The sequence below is a fragment of the Ambystoma mexicanum genome, chromosome 5p (genome assembly GCF_040938575.1).
Source record: "Ambystoma mexicanum isolate Mex_15411 chromosome 5p, UKY_AmexF1_1, whole genome shotgun sequence".
Lineage (NCBI taxonomy): Eukaryota > Metazoa > Chordata > Amphibia > Caudata > Ambystomatidae > Ambystoma > Ambystoma mexicanum.
The window spans coordinates 942,349,994-942,373,511 of NC_090930.1; the positions used below are offsets into that span (position 1 = coordinate 942,349,994).

The window sequence follows — 23,518 nt, forward strand, 5'->3', positions numbered from 1 at the left end:
AATGGTGGCGGTTGTTTGCGAACCTGAGTTTCTAGTAGCTGCGCCGGTGGCTAACTTACAGTCATGTCCAGGTTTCGCGTATAGTTTTGTGATGATTCTTTCAATTAGGCTGTTCGTCAGATTGTCCAATTTGTTATCATGCGCATTGTGCACATTTTTTGCTGCAATAGATGCTTCAAGGTATGTGACATCAGGATCGTGGCTATCATAGTTTGTTGGTCTTTTGTAGTCTCGTTGAGCGTTTCGTAAAGTTTGCAGAATGGATTTAAGGCAATCGTGATGGCAGACATGACACTCCACAAGTCTGTTTTTTTTTATGGAGTTTCCGAAATAGGCGGCCCAGAATATGACGCGTGGCAGTTTCCTGCGGCCTGATGAAGGTCATTGGATCTTCATGTTGGGGTTTGACATAAATTGATTGCACTATTTGGCGTATGAGTGGGATTAAGGCCAGATTGCTGGATGGAATGTCTCTTTTTATCTAGCGTTTTCGCCTGTTCTTTATCTGTGTCCTCTCGGGGAACATCGGCCAGGGGTTTAATGAAGTTGGATGGTTTCAGAGAGCTCCGTTCCACTTTGCGCCGCTGTGTTGGGGACGGCAGGTCACTATGTTCAACTTCATGAGTACCAGATTTTTCCTTGTGGTGTTAGTCATATAGTTGCGAAGGTTTATCTTGCTGTGAGGAGCTAAGTTCTTCGGTGCTGTCAGTCGGCCGGCTTTCCTCTAAGACTGGGTCTGGGATAATTGCATCTTCCGTTGAGTCTGGCCGCCCCTCTTTAAAGCTTTCCTTGTTGAGGACGATGATGGTTTTGATGTTTTCCACTGACTTTGATGCGCTCCCTCTTTACAGCGGACATGGGCTAATGTCCTTGATGGTTACGATATCGGGTTTTTCAGCAGATGAAGAAGCTGCAGGTGCTTTTGCCGGAGTCGTACACGGCGCCAGCAGGGGGGATTTTTGCAGAACAGCCCTCGGACACTGCTTGACAGTTCTTTCGTCGTCTATTTTGCGGTATTTGGAGCATGGTACATTTTTCTTGACAGCGGCGAGCATTTCAGCGTCAGAGATTTCTCTGAAAGCTTTGTTTTTTGTTGTTAGATGTGTTTTGAAAAAATCAGCTAGAATCCGCATTGTAGTTGGTTTAGTTTGTGCTGCATGACTTGATGCAGCTGTCCACCTGACATTTTTTCTTGTTTGTGAAGATGATAGTGTTTGGCCGGTGTTTTTGTTTTGGCAGAGGCCATGTTTTTTCTTGTTGGATTTTCTCGTTCTTGTTGCATGCCCACTGTTTTGTCTCGGTCTCCTTTTGGAGTTAAGCATTGGAGAGCCCTCTGTAGATGTGGGATCTGTCACTGGTAGAGTGAGTTCAATGCAATTATTTAGCTCTTCTAGACTTTCCGCTGCGGCATGGATCTGTGCCATTATGCTTTGCACTCAGGATTGCTCCGCCCCTTCCATTCCAGGAGCTGACTCCTCTCCGACTGCAGGCGCGCTCAAGCTCGCACAATTATGTGCCAGGGCCGCCCTCGCAACTGGACCCCCGTCTTCCGAGTGGGAGCCACCCGAGCTCTGCTCCTGGGCCTCCTGTGGCCGCCCGCCATCCGGCTCGACGCCTACTGCTTCGTCACGCTCCGCCCTCCCTCCGGACGGCGTGAGCGAGACGAGTGCTGGGGCGACGTGTCACAGCGGCTGGAGCTCCACAACGGTGTCTCAGCTATGGGGTGGCACATGAGTGCTGCATGCAAATGTCCTTGCCCGCACTTCAGATCCTCCCGGTAGGTGGGGAGGACACAACGAGGGACCTAAGTTAATGTGTGGGTCATCGTTTAAATCTACCAGTTCCTCATTGACGTTGAGCTGGTTGATGGTATGCACTGTTTTGCTGCTGGCTGCAGCACTACACTTGTAGCTTGAAATAGAAATAGTCCTGCCGATCGCGGCAGTGGAGGCGCTTTAACCTCCATCGTTTTTAGGGCATGAGCTTCTAAGGCAGCGCCCCTCCTCTTCTTCTAGCCCCGCATTGTCTGACAAAGTTTTAAATTGTTGTTTAGCTGCCATTGTTTTGAATATAATGGGCTAATGCAGTTGTTACACAAATGTCAAGGCAGCTTACGTGTGTTATTTTTACTCTCACCGCTTACCGTAATGACTTGCGTGTCTTTAAAATGGGCGGAGCAGGCGTTGTCATGTAGTAGTTTATGAGGCGATCTCCTTCGCCCTCCGTCACTCCGTGGGCTTCACTAAACCACCTGTTACTGCAATCAGAGCGGGATGCGGACTGCTCGCAATGTGTTGCTTAGCGCTCCCCAGCGAACACAGCAAACGCACTCTGCTCACTCCGCCTCGGCTCTGCCGAGGGGTGAGGTTTTGTAGCTCCGCCTGATGATTCAAAGGCCAGTGAAAGCAGACTCCCGTCTGTGGCTTCACAGCTCAGCACGGCAGCAATTGTAAGGTCCAAACCAAGTAGTGAGCAGCAAACACACTGCTCTCTCCGCCTCGGCTCTGCCGAGGGGTGAGGTTTTGTAGCTCCGCCTGATGATTCAAAGGCCAGTGAAAGCAGACTCCCGTCTGTGGCTTCACGGCTCAGCACGGCAGCAATTCCAAGGTCCAAACGAAGTAGTGAGCATCAAACACACTCTGCTCACTCCGCCATTATTCACTTGCGTAATAATACAACTAATCAAGTGAGATTGAATCATAGTGGTAAACTCACCAATCCAATCCCCACAGCCATGGGAATAGGTAATGTCCATGTAGAAATTATGGAAAATCTTACTTGGTCTATCCGTTAACTGCTCGTCCAAATAAAGAATACTTAATGGACCACTTTAAAAGGAAAGCAATGATGCTGGCTTCCCAAATTATCAAAATAAATAGGAAATATGGGAGATTTTCCCAGCTGCCTTTTATTAAGTTTTACCTTGGTAAAGTGGTCCCTAAACTAACATATGGAATGGAAATCTTGCCACTATGGATATTTGCTAAATTAGATCAGCTTGCAGCATTTATTTGGAGGAAAATGCTTTTATTACCAAATTGCCTGTAGTCGTTATGCGTTTTGAGCTCCAACTTCAGTCCTTGGAAAGTAGGCTTGGCTGGAAACTGCACTTTTATAGGAAGCTATTAGACCCTCCCGCCAGTTCTTTTTTTGATGATCTACTTGATGTAGGCAATGGAATTACTAGCAACATGGTCAACACTTTTACCAGGAAATGTGAGGCGTTGATTGCGTATCTGGATGTAACAAATGAAATATTGCAGAATCCAGAAAAAGCCAAATTGCCTTTGATACTGGGAGATTGAATCAGAACATGTACAGCCATACAAAGATGCACCCTTTTTGCCATTGTGGTCCTGGAGCAGAAAGGAGCACGGACTCTGGCCACGTATTTGCTAAAATTCCCTGATGCGAGACATCACAATTGCATCACAAGACACCACACTTTTGAGCGCAACGTTATGAGATTTGATATGTAATTGACTACACACAAAATCTAAATGCGATTCTAAAGTTTGACATATATTTTACTGTTGATGGATTTTAATTAAATTGGAAGGTTGGTATATTTATTGAAAGGTGAAAAGTTTATATTTTAACCAATGCATTAATAATAAAAGAAAATGATTACCTGGGTTGAGAATGTACAAATAGGCAACAGTAAAATGCACCCACCCTCTGGATCCCAGTGTCGGCTCGGAATGCCCCCACAATTCTCCAATTTAGCAAATCTCTCAAAAGATGGCTTTTTCAACAACACCTGACCAAGGGCTAATTCCAATCGACTCACATACCGACGCACAGACCTCACAGTACTGCGCTACTGTTAAAATATGACAGTCCAAATGCTGGCTAACCCCACTATGTACAGCGCTTGCTGCTCTCAAGCTAGTTCTGCGCTTTAAACAAAAAAATAAAATAAACAGCACTTCTTTCTTTTGTCCATGGGCATTGAGTCACTTTATACCAGCATCCCACAACTAGAAGCCATTAAAATTGTCTGATAGATCCTGGACAAGGAACCTCTAAGGGAGGCTTCAAAGGAATTAATTTCATGGTGCACTATAATGGCTCTCACTAATATTTTTCAGATCAACAAACAATTCTATCAGCAAATAGGTGGAACTTCCATAGACGCTACAGTGGCACCCTGCATTGCCAATTTATGTGGAGAGATTAGAAATTAACTACGTGTATGATGCATCTAATCCTTTTGCAAACTGAACCGCTGGAAAATATATCAACATTTTTATTCCTATGGACCACAACGAAAGATAACCTTGATAGATTAATCAGTTGGGTGAGCACACTAGATCACAATGTAAGTTTCACAGCTACCATCAAAAGAACACCCGGATTAGGTGTGCAACCCTTTCAACTACCCAGTGACAGGAATTCTCTTCTGAGGTTTGACCAATTTCATCCAGTTAGCCTGAGAAACAGCTTACCATATGTACAAATTCTATGGTTCCATAGAAACAGCACCTGCACTCAGGCTTACAAGGAGGAAGCTGCCAGACTGTGTAGCAAACTGATTAACCAAGGCATCCTGAAAGACTAGTGAAACAGGCTAGTAAGAGAGCACGTAACAAAAATAGGGAAGCTATCTTGACTCTTATAAGAAAGAAAAGAATGGTCCGCTGGTGTTTGTAACAACTTTTTCCTCAAAATCCTGGAAAATTCAAAACATAAACACATTGACATATCTTGAACAGTGGTAACAGCAGAATGCCTACCCCTATTTCTGCTTGTAAAAAGAGTGCCTCTATTAGAGACAAAGTTAACAAGAATGTCTAAAACCCCTACTTGATGAACAAGAACACTAGTAGGTCTTTCACCAGTGGTCGGACATGCCCCATGATGCAGCTGTTCTGTCTGTAGATTTACGGAAAGAAGTGCACAGAAAGACCTTCAGTCGAAACGTACATGGAATCTACTTTTGCCAGCTGCACCGCCACCATGGTGGTGTATGCCATTTTCTGCCTGTGTAACATTTATACATGATAAAGACCACAACAAAAGTTAAGACCCGTATGTGTGTACATCACAGCTGCATAGGCAATGCCATCACTGCAGCTCCCCTGGTCAACCGTTACGTAAATAGCAGGCATACTGAAGAAATTAAAAGGACAGTGATTAAAAAGCAAAACAAAAAAAGGTGATGGCTGTAAGATTTAGAAGTTATCCTTGCATCTGACTTTGCTCTGGGCAACCCTCCAGACCATAGTTCTTTGCCTGCCAAGCCATTACAAAAGGGGAAAGACCATATACTAATCAGGTTTGGTCCCAACCCAAAAGGGGCAGTCCAGCCCGGGCCGCTTGGTCACATCCCTTCTGTATGAGACCACAAACATCTCCAGATGTTTTCCAGCCTCATTCGACCTTATCAGTGAGGAGTAGCTTGGGTCCCTAGGCCCAGTTTGTGCTGGGCTGCCTTCATTGGTGGCAGTGCCTGACTGATTTGCAATGGCGCAGACGGGCTAAAAAATGGTGCTGTGGAAGGTTGCTCAGAGCAGTGCCAGTGGTTCAGATTTATTCAAAATCTTCCACCCATCGGTTTTTTGGTTAACGTGATTAAAAAAGATCACACATGAAAAAGACAGGGCAGAAACGATTCAAACTAATTTCGAGCCACAGATGATTGTCCCTACCAAGAGGCGTCTGATGGGCCTGAATGAAAGCATGGAGTAGTGTCCTCTCTTAATAACATTTGTTCTCGCTTTTTGGACGTTTTGGTACTTCTCCTTTATTTTGATGCTTGGCACACCCAGAGTGATTATCCAATTCGCTAACACCAAATATCTATTTCCTCCCCTTCCACATAAGAGTAAACAGTGCCCCGTAGAAGAATAGGACACCTGCAATATTGTATTTCTACGTTTTTAGACAGGACTTTGTTTGCACTCGGGTCACATTACTTGCTGCTGTATCATGTCATACCACATTATGATGTCACATTGACCCTGCACAGACTCCCACAGGTATTTATTTATACCTTCCCTGCACCTGGATCAATAATCTCCTTAATCCAGATTCAAGAGGAGTTACTCCGTTTACATGCAGGTAACTATGCTCCCACATGTCCCATCTGGACAACCTTGGCTACTGTTCCTTATAAGACTCTGCATACAGGAATTCTACCGTTCTGAACCAAGACATTGTTCCCCCTATATAATAGATTCACTTCTTCAGGAACAACAACACATACTCAAGTTTACATCCCTCTAGAAGTCTCCCGACATCCACTAGAGGTCAGTGGATTACCACTCATTTTTATATTTTTCTCATGCCTTAATCCTCCTATCCGACAGTATGTTATCCTAAAACTTAGTTGCCCTTCTGGTGTCCATAGATGGTATCATTCGATTGATTGAATGAGGCCTCCCATGAGCTACTTCCAATTTTCTTGAACAATACAGGACCTGGATGTATACGTGCATAATTGATTCATGATGGGTAGGCTGCAATCAGAGCCCCATCCGTTTTCATTCAGAGATCAGTGGATTCTCTATAACCTCTTACACAAACATTCTCCTACTTTTATTCTGCAGTCTTTATTCCTACATACTAGTTCTTTGAAGTTCCTGCAATGCCTATAAGGAATGAAACATGTCTACTGTTGACAACATACATTGAGCTGGATAATAAAAATAGAAAACCGTCTACATTAGTCATTAGTCAACATCTGTGAGTTTGGGATTTTTCTGTTATGATTGCTTTGATACCGTTTCATGTTACATGATTATTCCTGTGTTATTGGTACACACAGTCTTATGTTCAAATCATTGTTTGCTACAACCCACTTAAGGAAAATGTTGTTTTAAGTGTTATAGGAATGTGTGCCATTATTATGTGATTGTGATTTTATTTACACAGTGTCTTTTGCTAGATGGAATGTGACATTTGTAGCAGTCTGTTGAGACAGTATTAGGAATGTTTTACTGATCTCATACTAGTTGACCTTTAGTAGCAGAAGAATGTACTGCCCCTCTCCAACTCCCATTATACTAACTATCCAAAACCCTTGGTACACGGTGTATTGAAACTGCGAATAAAAGTTGTTTTAAAAAAAAGCTATCCAAAACCCTTCAAAAACTTTCTGCTGCATTTCATGGATTCACCCACCCACAGAATATAGGGTACACCTGGGAAGTTGAGGCTCATCTTAATCTGGTTTGGCTACTTTCTCGTAACTGGTTAAACTACCCCCTTTCCTTTCTGAACCAAAGTCGTGCTTACTGTGGTATGACCTTTTGATTCTTCTTCTCCCATCCACATCATCCTATGCATGTTCTATCTTGTGACCTTCCCAAGGATTCTCCATTTCTTCTTCAAATGCCACAAGGTTGATGCACCTCTTTTTCAAACTGACAGTCCCCTTGAATCCAAAGTGCTAGACGTCATTAGCTAAATGAGCAGAAGTGAGCTGAAACTTGAGAGCAAAGGCATAGATCCTTGTCCTTGACCATAACAAATAATGCACCCACTTCCCCTGTCCACCCCAGCCTCTTACGCCAACCCCAATTGTGCAAGATTCTTTGGCAACAACATTTTAGGTGCATCTTGACAATGGGCTTAGCAGGACTTCACAAATGAGTATTGTTACCAGGGATCCTTTTTCTAACTCTGGCAGGGCACGGAACCACTCGCATACTAAAAATCTGAGCTGCCTCAGAAGGCTACACAGTGGTCAAAAACAAGCTTGACTGTTCCAATGCTCACTACGTTAGTGTTAGGTAGAATTTCATTTTTGTACAATATTCTCCCCCACTTGAGTCCCCCAGCACTTTTTGATCGACTCTTGGATTTTGGAGCAGTTTTCCTAAGTGAGTGGGACCCTTTTTCCACACTCACCTAGTCTTTAACTCTACCTCTGGGAACCTTTTGCAACCCTTTTGGTTGTATTTTCTTGGAGCCATGCTTTCACTGGCTTTTTAAGGCATTTGCAATTCATTATTGCAGTACACAATACTTTTTGTGCAGTGTTGCTGGGAGCCCTTTGATCTGCCATTTTTATTTTCCCTGTGATAACTACTGTTTCCAAGGACTGGGGAAACATTTGATCATGCCTAACTTTGTTTTGTGGGAATCGGCACAGCCCACTTTATTTTTTATTTGGTTTAAGAAAAACCTTTACAAAGTAAATATAGTACATCCATTAATACACAAATACATCATATAGGATAAAATCAGGGGGGGTGGAATGAAAACAAGAAATTAATCTGAGAAATACATCAAATCTTCAAGAGACAGTCAACACATTAAGAAAGAAAAGAGACAATATCATACTTATTTTATGAAAGAACTTTATGTGGGGTCAAAATGTATCCCTTTTTCCACTTATCCTGGAACTTTCTAGTTACAGTGACAAGTTCATCTTAGTGGCTCATGAAAGTCAATATTTTCTGCCGACTTTTTGTGATTTTTACACAGGGACACGTGGGTCACCATTAACCTAAAATGGTGCTGGTCTTCTTTCTCTGCCAACTCTTGATAATGTGTCCTTTCTTGAGCCTTCTTCTGCTGTTCTGGGTGGCGCAGGTCCTGCTGACTCTATTGTCTTCTCTCGGCTCCCATTGGGAAACCGGCCTGAGGGTGCCAGTGTGTCTGGGAGACCAGAAAGCTGGGAGTGACATGACATGATATGATGACATGATAGGTTATTTATAACGTGCTTAGTATCCAGAGGTTTCTAAGCGTGGACCCGGGGATCAAACCTGTGTTGCTCTGTGTCGTCTTGCTTACAAGGCGAACACGTTGCTGCTGAGCTATCCTCCTGAGACAAAGTGCACCGAAACTCTGCACGTCTTTGTCCTCCAGTACGTCTGCTTAGATCCAGGTCTGACTGGGAGGCTGGCTATCCGTTAGGGACAGCCACCACCCAAAGTTTGAATGTGACATGATGCTGATTGGCTGGGTTCCTGCGTAAAGGCAGGGGTCCTGTAGCAGAACGGAAGAGTCGACCCTTGGAACGGAAGGAGGATATCTGCAGCCACTTCCATCGATCACCAGTACCTGCTGAGTAATCGCTGCTGCTCCAACCTCCTCTTCTGATCGACAGGGAAGGTCTAAACCGGACGACTTCCTCCCCCAGACTGATGGGCCTAATCGGTATCAAGACCAGCTGCATTTTGAACCATCCCTTGAAGAGCTGCGATCGTCCTGGGCTGCAATTTCCCAATACCCTGGGACCTGGACCAATCTGCTGTACATAGTCTCCTAAATGCACAGTTCAAGCTGGAATTTCATCAGCATCAAGCTGTACCTAAAGTTTGTTTGTTTATTTTATTTATATAGCGTGCCTGACCCAGAGGTATCCAGGCGCTTGCGGTGAAGATAACGGTTAGAGTACAATAATATATACAGAATTGTAGATGCAGGTGATGTATAATTTACACAAACATAGTACAGGAAATAGATTTAAACATTACAAAGGGGTGTTTGTACTACAAGGTGTGCAGTATAGGGGATCATGGTATCCCATGTGACGTGGGTATAGTTACTATTTATTCAGTAACCATGTGATGGCGTGACTTCTGAATATTTCAAATATTGGGATAGTTTTGATGTCCTGAGGAAGTGTGTTCCATAGTTGGGTGGCTAGCACCGGGAAGCTGGTTCTGCCAGCTTTTTTTAGATTGAACCTGGGCACAACTAGGCAGGAAGTGTAAGTGGATCTTGTGGTTCTGGTTGGCTGTTTCAAGGTGAATATATCTGTAAGATATGGTGGGGCTTGGTGGTTCAGAGCTTTGTAAGTGAGGCAGATGGTTTGTAGGTCCATTTTTTCTTGAATGGAAAGCCATTTGCAGGATTTTCTAGTTGCCGATATGTGCTGTCTTCTAGGTATGTTTAGTGCCGCTCTGAGCACATTGTTTTGCATTACCTGTAGTTTGTGGATTATAATTTTGTTGTCTCCTAGGTATAGGCCATTGCAGTAGTCCAGTTTGGACTGAATGAGTGCTCTGGCCAGTATGAGGCAGCTATTGGAGGATAGTAGGGGTCTGTAGGCTCTAATTCGCTTACCCGTGTAGGCGGTGCCAGAAGCAGTCATGTTGATTTGTTTGGTGAGATTGGTGTTGGCATCAACATAGAAGCCCAGTGTCTTTACATTTTTCGCTATGTGAATATTATTGCCATCTATGATGATGCTACTGTAGTTGTGACTCAGTTTCGCCAAGCTATTGGGTGATCCCACAAGGAGTAGCTCAGTCTTATCAACATTCAGGCAGAGGCCATGTGTGGCCATCCATGCCTGAATGATGATGTAGGTTTCATTGATCCGACCGACGTCTTGATCATAGGAACCTGATAGCGTTAGGAGTATCTGGGTGTCAACTGCATAGTTTGTGTAGGTGACATCCAGACGGTCCAGTTTATGAAATAGGGGCTTTGTAAATATATTGTACAAAGTGGGCGATATACACGAGCCTTGTGGTACACCGCAGGTAATGGGGATGGGGTCAGCTGCACCTGTGGATGAGAAGACACGCATGGTTCTATTTGTGAGGAATGATTGAATCCAGCTGACAGCAGAGTTGGAGAAATGTGCTGCCGACGAAAGGTGGTTGCATAAGATATGATGGTCAACCAAATCAAAGGCTGCTGATGAATCTAAGAGAAGTAAAATGGCAGTCCTACCTTTGTCTTTTATTTTGTCAATTTGGCTTTTGAGATCATCAAGGGCGGTTTCCGTTCCATGTTGGGGCCTAAAGCCAGATTGACGGGTTCCTAGAAGTTGTTTTTTCTCCAAATAGTCTTGGATCTGCAGGCATGTAACTCTGTCCAAGATTTTCAGTAGGAAAGGGACTGTAGTAATTGGTCTGTAGTTAGTGGTGATAGACGTATCTAATGTTTGTTTCTTAAAGGCAGAACCCAGGATTGTTTCAGATTGCTTGGGACGGAGTTGTTGGTGAATAACGAGTTGATAAGTTTGGTAATAAATGGGGATAAATCTCTCGCTGCATCTTTAATGATTTGCGCAGGGCAACTGTCCCCTTTGCAGTTTGAAGGTTTCAGAAAAGCTATCATTTTTTGTACATCAGGTATGGTAACATGATTGAATTTGAAGCCTGCGTTGGGGTGAGCGGTCAGTGGTAAGGTAGTGTTGGAGGGGTTGCAGGGCATGAGTTGGGTTCACTTGTCGGCTATTTTAGTTTGGAGTTCTGTGATTTTTTTTTTGGCGAGTGCATTTTGAATGCTAATGCACCAAGGTTTATCCGTGGTGCAAGTGTCTGAAGGTGGATTAGGGTTTTCTAATTCCTTTAGGAAGTTGAATAATTCGTTGCTGCTGGAGTTTGCCTGGTCAATTCTGAGGTTGAATGTTTCTTTTTTGGTGCAGATTATTTCGTTCTTATAGGTGGCTGTGATGTTAGTTAAATTAATTTTATTTTCTGAAGAAGGGGTTGATTTCCAGAGTGTCTCGTTTTCTTTTATCTGAGCGTAATGTTTTAGGGGAGGGGTGAGCCAAGAGTTCAGATGTGCTCTAGGTTTAGTTTTACGTAGTTTAAGCGGGGCAGTGGTGTCTATGGCTTTAGTTATGGCATCATTGTGGGTGTTGACAGTAGGTTCAGGTCATGAGTGTCGGGTAAAGCATTAAGTATTGGAACTACCAAAGGTGGTATGGCCTAGGCTGTGATGTTCCGTTTGTTTCTAGTTGGACAGGGTGGTGCAGTGGCGGGTTTTATAGTCTTTATAGAGTTATTCACATTGATTTCTAGAGCCAAAAGATGGTGGTCAGTCCATACGAGAGGTGAGGAGTCCTTTCGGGTAATATTGCAATTGAGGTCCGCTACCCAATCAAGAGTTCTACCTTTTTCATAAGTGGGTAGGGTGCTAATTTGTATGAATCCTTGTTCTAATAGTGCGTTGGCTAGGGAGGTGGCTGGTTGATCATTGGGGTAATTGTAGCCTAAGTTAAAGTCGCCTAGGATAATACTTTGCGCCTTAGGTTTAGCATTCTCCGCTACTAATGATGGGAGGTCTTCTTCAAAGGATGTGGGAAGACCTGGAGGCCTATAAATGCGGTGTATGGTGATGGTGTTTTTAGGGGAAGTTTGGTACTTGACTGAGAGCAGTTCACAAGATGTCAGAATTGAGGGGGTGGCTCGTCTCATGTCAAGGGGAGATTTGAAGATGATGGCTAATCCTCCCCCACGGGCGTTGGGTCTATCGGCTCTGAGGATGGTATAGGAATAGTTGTCGGGGACAGCTAGGGTTAGAGAGGGTCCAGCTGTGTCATGTAACCATGTTTGTCATGGCAAGGAAGTCTAGGTTGTTGGACAATGTGATGTCTGCGAATTCAGTTGCGTGGGCAACAAGGGACCTTACATTTAGTAGAGCTCCTTTTATAGGGTGGTTTGGATTAGTCTTCTTAGGGTGGCTAGGGTTTTGATAGAGGGCTTTTTTCATATGTTGGTTTGGGCGTTATTGCGTAAGTGTTTAGAGTTTTTGGTGATTGTGTGTGGTCTGCTGCTGGTCATAGCGTTAGGTATGGCACCTGGGGTATTGTTCCTAGGAAGTCTAGTAGCTATTCTGAAATTTTGTTCTGTTAAATTGGGGTTGGTAGCAGGAATACCGGGTGGAGTGGTGCTGGTCTGACATATTGTGCGAGATCTAAGGCGTTGACATTTGGTTTTACCTAGGATAGGCAGAGAGAGGTTGTTTTCAGATTTAGATTGGATTATGGCAGGTTTTGTTATATATGGCCTGGTGCATGTTTTATGTTCATTGGTGCAGTCTGATGGACTGTCGATGTGTGGGTTGTGGGTGATGGGTGGGAATGGTGGCATAGTGGGCAGGAAAGATGTAGGGCAGGTAGTGGGGTGATGACGGGGACAGACCGGTTTGATGGACCACTTTTGTAGACTACGTAGTGGTTTAAAGGCAAGGGACGCTGTCTGATACAATGCAAAAGGGGAAAATGATCAAGGGTAGCCAAAATGTCATAATGAGTATGTATGGCAATGCTGGTATGTTGCCTTGAATAGCGCTTACAGATACAATAGGTTTGCTAAGGCGTATCAGGACGCAGTGTGTGAAGAGGCTAGTGGTTGCTATGTAAAGCTGTGCTGTAGGAGCTAAGCACTTACCGGTTATGTGGCGGCACTAGTGGCACCCCATAGGCAGTTTGGGCATATTGTTGATGGGTGCTTGATAGACCGGTTATAGTGAGGAACATTATGAGCACAAAGTGTATCATAGGTTATTCAGAACGTAGACAGCATGCAGTTACACATGATTAAGTGTCACAGCGGTTGTTTGCATAATTAGCACTGTATACTTGTATACGTACTGGTTGTCAAGGGTTTTGACCCCTGTTGAATGATTAGACTGGGTAGATGTGGGGATGAGCTGTCGCCGCACATTATTCTATCCCAGAACCAGGAGAACTGGGCAGTTTTGCGCACACCAAAATGGTTGCCTAACCTGCCACCCACCAGTGCAAGCGTGATGGGCCGGAAGCGCTAGGGGTGAAAGGCATTGCCAAAGGAAAAATAGCAGTGCCTGTTAGATCAAAAGCGCCTTGAAATCACCTCTGTTTCTCTGAAGTGCAAGCTCAAAATGTCCATTTTAAACATTGCAAGACAGCTAATACAGGAGACCCTTTGTTCAAAATCCGTTTTTAATTGATGTAAAAAAGTTGCTAAAATCATGGGCACAAGACCACTCTAAAGATTCAACCTTCTTGTGGGGGGTTCCACATCACCATTCTACTGTAAGGATTCCCATCAAAACAATGTTAAACAAGGATCATATACTATCAAGCAAAATCCCCTTTTTGAAATGCATTAATTCAAGACAGATCCCAAAAATGGGTGCAGTGCCGGCATTTTCCACAAACCGGCGCTAGCGGTCTAAACTCTGACAGTAGAACTGTACTTCAGGAGTTGCCAAAGGATCCTGAGCCAGCTGGAAACTTCAAAGCCTTTTGGTTAATTAAAATTCATAAACACCTGCTGTTCACAGAAGACAGGCTGATTCAATTAACAGCCCAAGAGGCTGGGAAACCTTCTCACCTCAGAACTCCACACAACAGCCCAGGAGATCACATGGACATGCTAACCAAATGCAGAGTGGCCCCCTGGCCTGCTGACCTCAGCCGACACATTAGACTCTTTCCATTGAATAGGATATGCTGATTTGGGTGTTGACTGTAAACAGAGCTCTGCCTGGTCGGAGAGACATATGATCCCTGACTCTCCCACTTCCTAGGGGCGGGCCGGACTGGAGTGTGAATTAATATTGCAGCAAATGTATGTTTGATTAAATTGCTTATAAAATCCTGTATTAAGCTCACAGAAATGTGCAATTTGGGGGTCCACAAAATGGAAAAGGCTGTCCCGATTTGAGACCAAACTCCAATTTGTGCGGTGTCCTAGGACCGAACTCCGCTAATTATTAATACTGCAGACACTGTGCTTATGCTAGAGACCTAGTAAATTACTGGAATATGTGTAGAAGGGGGGTGTACATTTGTGTAATTTTGGGTAAAGATTTAACAGTGATAAACCAACTAAAAACGAAAATAAGTTGCCATTTTTGAATGCAAGCCCCCAGGAAGATCAGAGTTGGGCCAGAAAGTACCTTAAGTCAGCTGCAATCTGTACATGTAATGTCAACCACTTGTGCGTTTGGGAAATATGTTTAGTTATGAGAATGATTTTCTAAAGCCAAAGCAAAGGGGCGTTTCTTCAATAAATTGTAAATGGCAGCATCACCCTGACTCACAACTCAGTTCCCCTAACCAAGGGAGAGAGGAGGAACTGGCCAATGATAAGTTGAGAGGGTTGGGCATGCAGAATGAACCTACCCACCCACTTTCTAAACACATAAAAGGAGACTGTGCAAGACAGGTAGGGACATTCAATTTCCATTTCCTTGCGGAGCACGCTGACGGACGACTTCACATCCAGATATCCAGACTTCAAATCCATCAATCTCCAGAGACCAGAGATCCAGAGAGTCCAGAACTGTGCAGTGCCGAGAGCTGACCCAGATCGTTGTGCGCAGAACCAGTACCAAGTGGCGAGAGAACCACAGCCAATCCTGACCCAATCCGTGACGAAGTCGCATTCCTGTCCAAAATATAGTGTGAGTACTCAGCCAGAACTGTGCAAAACCCAATCTCTTAGTTTAATATAATCTAATTCAAACTATTTTAACCTATTGAGAACTACATCATAGAATTGTGTGTCCTTCTGTGACTTTAAAGCTGCAAAACTGTCATCTGTCATTCTGAAACTTTAAAACTTTTATTTCGAGAATCTACCTTCACAAAATCGTCAGTATCTCCGGAATCGTTTGTCCTAGGAACGAAATTTAACTTTTACTTTAAAGCTGAGATTCTAAGCCTTCCAACAAGCTCTAAACCGACTTGCTACTCCTTATAGTTCCTTCGTAATTGCGCTCGACGCACGCGACTAAATTGCCGCGATTTGATATTTTGTTTCATTTCAGCCACGTGTAAAAATATTTGTCGGTTGCTTCCATCACGGAATTCAGTTTTCAACTTGATAACCATCCCTGAATCATTGATAGGGCTGGCCTGAACTGATTTAAAGTATCTCTCACTCACCCTGAACCTCCTATAGAGAATTAAAAGCAATTTGAGTATATTTTTCGCTTCATTGCCACCACATTTAAAAGGATTTTGCCTGTGTTTAAAATCATTTCTGTTTCTCTAAGCTTGCTAGGGGGGGGGGGGGGACTGAATTCGTATTGTACTGTGATTGTATTCCTGAGAACTGTGTGCTCTCCCTTCCATCTTCTATTGCATAGGGGGGTGGGGGGGTGAGTTGCCAAAAGGGGAAAAGTGATTCTATTACCTTTTGCTGAAAGCATATCAAGTTTATTCCTGTGTTGCTTCTTTTCCACCTTGCATTTCCTTGTACCATATAAAGCATTCTCAGCTACCTTATCCTCTATACTACTAATTAAACCAGTGTGCTAGTATAACATCATCCATTGTTGATCACTCACTGTCATATGTCTAAGTGTGATATCAAATATTAATTTATTATAAAGGTGTGATATATATCTATTGTTTAATTTTTCTAATAAACCTTTTCAATTTGCACAACAAACCTACTTCTTGGCTCAGTGAGGTCAGGGGGATTCTCAGAGGGGCGTGATACAAGGGTTCATCATCCAGATTATAACTTGTCATAAAAATATATAAATAAGGGCTTCCCTTGAGCAATCCCAGACAAGGCACTGACTTAGTGGGAATGCTTGATTCGGGTCATTAACATGGTATGCAGGTCGGTGCGCAGTGGCTAAGCGGTGAATCTGCAGGGCAGGTTTGTATTCACAGGAGATTTATGGAAGAGTTCAAATTGGTAGTGTAACAGGCTTAGCTAGACATTAGTGCTACAAAAATCAGACCGGACAGGGGAAGCCAATAGAGCGGCGATACTCGTATGATGCGGGAAATATAGGACAGCTAAGTCAAAGTACCTTAGTGTTTCAGCGTAGATATCCTGCAGAGCGTTTGTTGTAAGTGCTGATTAACACTGTCCAAGTAGGTAGGGCACTACGCGTACCGGCTCCTGACAGGCGAGCCCCTTACTCTGCGGCCCTTCCTGTGCCGGCTCTCGCCTTCCGGTGGGGCCGGGGCACAGATCACGTTTGCTGGGCCAATCAGGGAGTGCACGAAGAGCGGGTTGCCTAGCAACCTACTGGCATTGTTGTGGCGGCCATTTTAGAATGCCTGCAGGCTCCACGTTGCTCCGGATGAGCGGAGAGACAATAGTGGGGAAAGATACATGAAAACATCATGAGGAAGCGTCAGATGGACACGGGTCTTCAGCTGGGCACCTAGGATGAGGCATGTGGAGGAAGCACAGCTCCAATTCAGCAAACCTGGTGGTTGCTGGGTGTTCCACACAGTGACCCTTTCCCGCTCTGAGACGTCTCCCCTTCCAAGTCGTGGACCGAGAAACCTGCTGCATAACTGTTGCACGAGCCAGTATTGTTAGGATCGTCTGCTGGGCGTTCTATTGCAAGAAGCTGACCATCTCCTCCCTCCAAAAGTGCGTTCTTCATCCTCCAAGCCAAGAAGCCAAACAGTAGCTGCTATCAGCTCACCTGGGGATCCGCCGGTGACAGTCTTCTTTCCTCATGAAAAGGTACCGTGACACTCCTAGGTACGTACTTGGGTGCTTGCTTTGTTGAATCCGACTCAAACTGAGCTTTATTCGACACATTGGGGTGGACAACCCAACTATGTTCTCCCAGCCCTAAGACACTGGTCCTTTGGTCTACAATCCTTCAGAGGGTATACCTGACCTCCCTGAACCACCTTTTAACTAAACATTTCACTGACCTGCAACACAGAAGAAACCTGCTATTGTTGACAACTTTGACAGCATCTGCCTTTCTTTATTCTTCCGCTCAGGGGCCCTTTTCACCCACTGACTTTGACACTCTCATTCCCAGATCGGGCTGGACTTCATAAAGTATAGGATTCCTCAAAGTACTTACCAGTATCTGTTTCCTTAAATGTTGGTTAGGTGAATTGATTTGTTATTCTGAATACTTGCCTGTACTCATCTAAACGTTTACTATTGCTTTGAGTAATGCTTGAATGTTTTACTTTATTAATGTGAATACGTTTACTTGCTTGTGATTATAATATTGTTAGTTGCCTAAGTATTTATAATAAATAACATATGTTTTTAATGCTACAGTGTGTGGGTGTATCCTTCACTATTGGTGTGCCCAGAGTTTTTTTACTTGCTTACAGACCTTGTCCCTCCTAGATTAAGCCTGGCTACTCTGCCATTGCTACCAAACCTTTTGGGTTGTTCAGGCCAAATCTAAGAATTGGAACCCTGTACACCTAAGAGTGAGTCTTCTCTAGTCCTACCATAGGTGGACTTTTGTAAAACTCCCTAACAGCCTTCGAAAGTAAAAGCTTGACTCACTCTAAAACATTAAAACTACTCCCAGACACTCAAAATGTATAATTAAAATACTGTATGTCACAGACTTGGAAAAATGGCTCTAGCTCCCCGTGAGGGACCAGAATCCACTCTACTGTCCTATGCATGACATTCAAAAGTATAGACAGTGTAGACTCTGCTTACCTAGCAAAACAATCTTGCCTTTTAGCTGACGTGTGGTTGCATGAGCCGCATACCTCATCAGGACACTCGTGCATACATGTTGTGCAGCTTTGTCCTAAATGTGCAATATGGGGGGTCCTCTGACATCGCAGGGACTATTGACTTTAAACTGACGCCACTGGTATCCCTTTTTTTATATTGTAGCCCATTGGGGTTCTCCATTTCCTCTCTCTAATAAATGGGTTCAATTCCTCCTATTTTAAGGTCATAGTTTACTACACATTTGTCATCGTAAAAAAATAGCAACTTCTGCCTTTTTCAAGTGTTGAAAAATACCACTCTGAGTGTATGCACAACTCCGCTCTGATGTCTGTGGCAGCTAACAAAATTCAAGCAAAAGGATGCACCTTCTGCAGTTATCTTCCTAAGCACATATGGAACTGAATCTCATCTAGAGAACTAATGCCGTGTGTTGTACAACTGCAGGGAAGAAATATTGTACTACTTGGTACTGGGTGACTTTTGGTAAACGATTGTTAGTTTCCCCTTTGCTGAATACTTGGTGGATGCAATCTGATAGTATAGTTAACTGTTTGTGTCTGATCATTAAAACTGCTAACATGTATAACTTAACATTGTGAACCATTTTATTCCCCCCAGAGTGCTTCCTCAACTCTGCCAACTCCCATCAGGAAGCTGTGGAACAAACCATAATGGCTCTGCAGATGGATCAGGACAATGACGTGAAATATTTTGCAAGTATCCACCCTGCCACCACCAGACTTGCAGATGATGCCATGAGCACTGCCTCCTCCACATATTAGGCCCAGTTAGGTTCTTCCTGTTATACCAGCTCTCCTCAACTACACGCCATGAAATGGCTCCTTCATATGGAGAGTGCCATATCGGCCGCAGGGGAGACATGTGGATGCCTACCAAACAAGGGCTTTGAAGACTTTACAGTTAAATGTTGTGAATGACTGTAAAAACAACAATCAACGCACTCAGAGGATTATGTTTGCCACCGAAGCCTTAAACCTTCTGTCTTCCTGAACTGCAGAAATCATGAATTCTTGGCAGGGGAGTGTTTTCATTCTTGTAGGGAAGTTGTTGCTGAAGGCCCACGTCACACTGATCTCTCCAAGGAACTCATTTTTTTGGGGGGGGATGTTTAGGGGCACAGAGAGTTGCAAATTATATGTATAGTTTTAAGCTGCTAAGGCAGCGACCAGTAGAAACGAGAGGATTTCCAGTATTAACTATTAAGGTTTTTATCCAGGTGGAGATTTGTTTCCATTTGCTGCAAAGTATAAATGGCCACATCCTAAAATGTCACCGTTTGTGGTGCGAATATGGGGACGGGGTGTCAGAATATGGTTTCTCATAAGGGCTCAGTGTGAACACTACACTAGGATCTGATTTTAAACATTTAAATGCAGCATATTGCTGTACTTGTTAGTGGGCAACTTTGCTGTGAGTACTGGTGTCCTAATTGTTTTCATGCTGGTCATGACCTGAAAGAAATTTATTAGCACATGTACTTAAGAAAATAAATGAAATCAGGTATTTTAACTTGATGGGGATCAGCACTAAAGTGCATCTTTATTTTGTCTTGTTATACTGTACATATCTGTGACCACTCTTGGGGAGTGCTATGTCTTTAATCATGCTGTTGAAAGCTGGGAAGCAAGTTATATACTTGTCCAAATAAAATTTATTAAGAGATTCAATAAACTTTTCCCACACAAGATTATGACGAGTGAACATTTCAGTAAACGAAGAACAGGCTCAGCACAGTGGAGAAGTGTGCTAAGTGAGTAGAGTTTAAGACTATGTATTATGAATCATCTGGCATGCAAGCTTGCTATATAAACACCATCTGCCATTTGGTTGGTTGTTTATGATGCCATGTCTGTTCGTAAATGTAAGCCTGAAGCCATTGGCGAGAACCTTTCTTTTTAACTTTTTTTAACATGAGTGGATGTGTTGCCCCTGCCTCTCGATTAGGACCTCTTTGTCTATCATATGCCTAATGTACTGTCCCCTTTCCTCTACATTGTTGCGGTATGTTAACCTCGTCTACAATAAAATCTACACACATTTTGCTTTCCAAGGCATTTTAGCTCGATATGTCTTTAGTAGGTTAATTGTGTTGGGATGGTCTTTCACGATCTTGAGCTGTAGCTTACAGCCCCCTCCACAAGGATTTTCCAGAGTTGCACTTTGGGTCTAACACCAGTAGCAGCACTGAAGTGATCGCCACAGGGCTATGGGAGTCAATTTAAATAAAACAATTAATTGCATATTTAAACAATCACAGTGTTTTTACAAATACTGTGCTTGTTCGCATAATATGAGAAAATCTTCCTTGTTAAACACTCGGAATTACAGGAGATTTCCTAAATTAATATCACATTGTTCCATACCTTATGCCCATTATTGATTCTATGCAGCCTTTATAAAGTTCATAGCAACATTATTTTCTCCTTCCAAGGACAAGCACACAATATTAAGATCAATTTCCACAGAAGAAGATATAAATATTTACATCACCATAGAGGGTTTTATACAACAGTTTCTCACATGCGGAATATGGTAGACTTAATTTTCGTCATACCAGAGGTCATTCTTTCGTTACCAATGTAACTGCTATGGTAGAATCCATAGTGACATTCTGGGTCACCTTATTTCTTGGGATCAACTTCTAAGTGGTTACATACCAGAGTTACCCCCCTCCCAACCCATCTGCAAACAATGGAGAAAGGTATCCCTTTAAATGTTGACTTTTATATTTTATCTTCACTTTCTTATACATAAATGCATCTTTTAACTGATAGTTTTTTCATCATTGTATACCTGGGTTTTGTTTTTTTGCGACCCGTGTACTTATTCGGTGTCTGTTGGCCTGTCATGCTGAGGTACCACTGTGGGTTTGGTTATTTTTCACTTCTTACTATTGAATCTAAAAAGGAAGGGAAATATTTCTACATGAGACCAACCTTTCTTAAATATTTAAAAGGCTATTTTAGTATTTAAATGTAACGACTGATGTTACCAATGGTAAATGGCACACTCGCCACTACTGGCGGTGCATCCCATCTGTTTCCTCGGGTATTAGGCCAAAGAACCAGTTTCTTAGTAGGGCACAATATATATTGATGACTGACATCAATTTGTTTTGTCCCCAGTGACATACTAACGTCATGTCTGATGCATCTAAAGTAGAGCATATACTTGCATCACCCCGAGACCCCCGATTCGGCCAATGTCCTGAGATATATAGAAGGATTTTTACAAACCCTGTGAGAAGTCTCATCAAATGTCCACACTACTAAGAAGTGGCTGTTCTCCGTTTAATTGCTGTACTTTCATGTTAAATAATCACTGTCAATAACTATATGTGCCAAATAATGCAGAGTGATTGTCTCTACCACCAATGCGTTTAGGTCACAACTATGCTCTTTGCAGTAATTTCTTGTGCAGAAAAGATAATTGAGTACTGATCAGGCCCACACATGAAGTGTCTATCCATTAGGGTGAAATTACTTCCCCTCCTAATATTTAGGGAAAAGCTTCAGGATAATTCAGGCGTTCTTCCATTTCATGCTTTTCATTAAGTTCCCTAGCGCGTGTTTTTCTTCTTCAGAACAGACCACAAACGTTCTGCTGTGTTCCTTCAATGGGAAATGGTTGACTAAGGGTGCTGTGACTATTTATTTGGTTTATTATGCAACTACTATGTTCACATGTCCGTGTTCTGATGTTTCTCTGTTTTACCTACGTAAGGTAGGCCACAAGAACACTAAATGTTATCCACAGCTGTAGCCATGTTGCAGTTTGTAAACTGATTCTGACTCCTTGAGTATTTTGTACCCATGTTTACCTCTTTTGATTTTCTTTTTAGTAAATTCTGCACATAGAGCAACTTCCACATCGGAAATGTCCTGTGATAGGGGAGAGAGCAGAACGCAGGATTGATTGTTTTATCACGTTACTTCTCCAGCATTGGATCTTTCATAGATTCACATGCTTTGAATATTCCTTGTCGTCAGGCTGGGAATCCTCGATTACTTTTTGATTCCCTTTGCCCTAGGCAGGAAGAACCTACATCCTATATTTTCTAGCCTAACATCCTTGTTATGGATGTTTTCGGTCCCCACCAATGGGACCTCGAGTAACCCTAGACTGGCGCCTCCTCTTACCCCCTTCCCTCCCCTACCCCCCCCCCCCCCCAGATTCTAACCATGTGTTCAGCTGAGGGAGTCCTCTGGATCTCAGTCAGACTTTTTAGGTTAAAATCGTCAAATTTCAAAATCAAAGAAGCACTTTCTGTACACAACATCAAGTACACTTGAAGGTGAGGAATGTTTCTGGGGATTGAAGGCAAAAGGAAATGCCTTTTTAAGCCCTGTGGCACTTGTGGATGTATGAGGGAGATGAGCACTCCCGACTGCATATACAGCCTTTAGCCCCACCACACTGTTGAAAGCTGCACTATCTGTCGAGGTCTTAGCTCCAAGACTCTCAAAGATAGAAATAGAAGACAGTCTGCTGGCTACACCGAATACCCTTCCAACGTCGAGTCGACAAAGAGCATGGCCGCTCCCGCAGGGAAACGACCGCGGTCGAGGGAAAGGGCTAGGTCTGAAGAACGGCTGGTCAAGAAGACCAAGCATAGGGTTGCCAGGGTTGCCTAATGCTGCAAGCCCTCGGCGGCGGCCGTAAAACAGAAGGGGCCAGACAGGCCATCGTCGGCCACAGAAGGCCATTCGTCACTGGGGCGGAAGTCAGCAGCAGAAAGCGGTAAACCAATGGAAGGACTAAAGCACAAGCATGAATTAAGGTCAACGACGGAGGGCGAGGCCTCGTCAACAGGGGTTGGGGGGCACAAAGATTGTCTACGATGAAGTAATTCTGCCACGAACGGAGGCAGAAGTACGTCATCATAGACCACTCCAAAAGCTCTGAAACAGGGGTCAGCGGAGGCAGTCAAGGAGCCCAAGCACACCATGACCACGGACAAAGAGCAGCAAAGGTTGTGCAAAGCCGGCACATCCATGTCAACGGCGATGAAACATCATGCGCCTGACCCTGCGTCGCCACATAGAACTACCTCGTCGATGACATCCCACAAATCTGTCTCGTCCACGATGCTCCACAAATCAGCCTCGTCCACATCGCTCCAAAGGTCCAGCTCATCCACGACACTCCACAAAACCGGCTGGTCGATGACACACCGTAAACTGGACTCGTCTACGAAGGTGGCCATGGACAAAGATAACACGGGCATGGTCCCGTCACCCCGGCCTACAACCTCGGCAGGGGAGAAAGACACACCCTCAGGTCCCAAGAAAGCTCAGAAAGAGGGTCCACATGAACCAGCGGTACCACAACAATCTCTGGTCAGACCAGGGTGTACTTCGCAGGGAAGATCAGCAAGGTCCTCCCCTTCC

The 23,518-nt window shown here is 43.7% G+C and overlaps 1 protein-coding gene across 10 annotated transcripts in view; it reads left to right on the top strand.

Annotated features, from left to right (window-relative positions):
• Positions 1 to 19,812, top strand: part of PPP4R1 (protein phosphatase 4 regulatory subunit 1) — a 1,265,416-nt gene extending 1,245,604 nt beyond the window's left edge. For 8 of the 10 annotated variants that reach the window (XM_069613385.1, XM_069613380.1, XM_069613382.1 and 5 more), the window contains one exon: positions 18,726 to 19,030. In XM_069613385.1, the coding sequence (XP_069469486.1) occupies positions 18,726 to 18,889 (164 nt within the window). In that variant the 3' untranslated portion in view covers positions 18,890 to 19,030. Of the gene's footprint in view, positions 1 to 18,725 lie in introns of all 10 variants that reach the window. The other 2 variants (XM_069613383.1, XM_069613381.1) reach the window with 1 other exon arrangement.
• Positions 19,813 to 23,518: the final 3,706 nt, after the last annotated feature.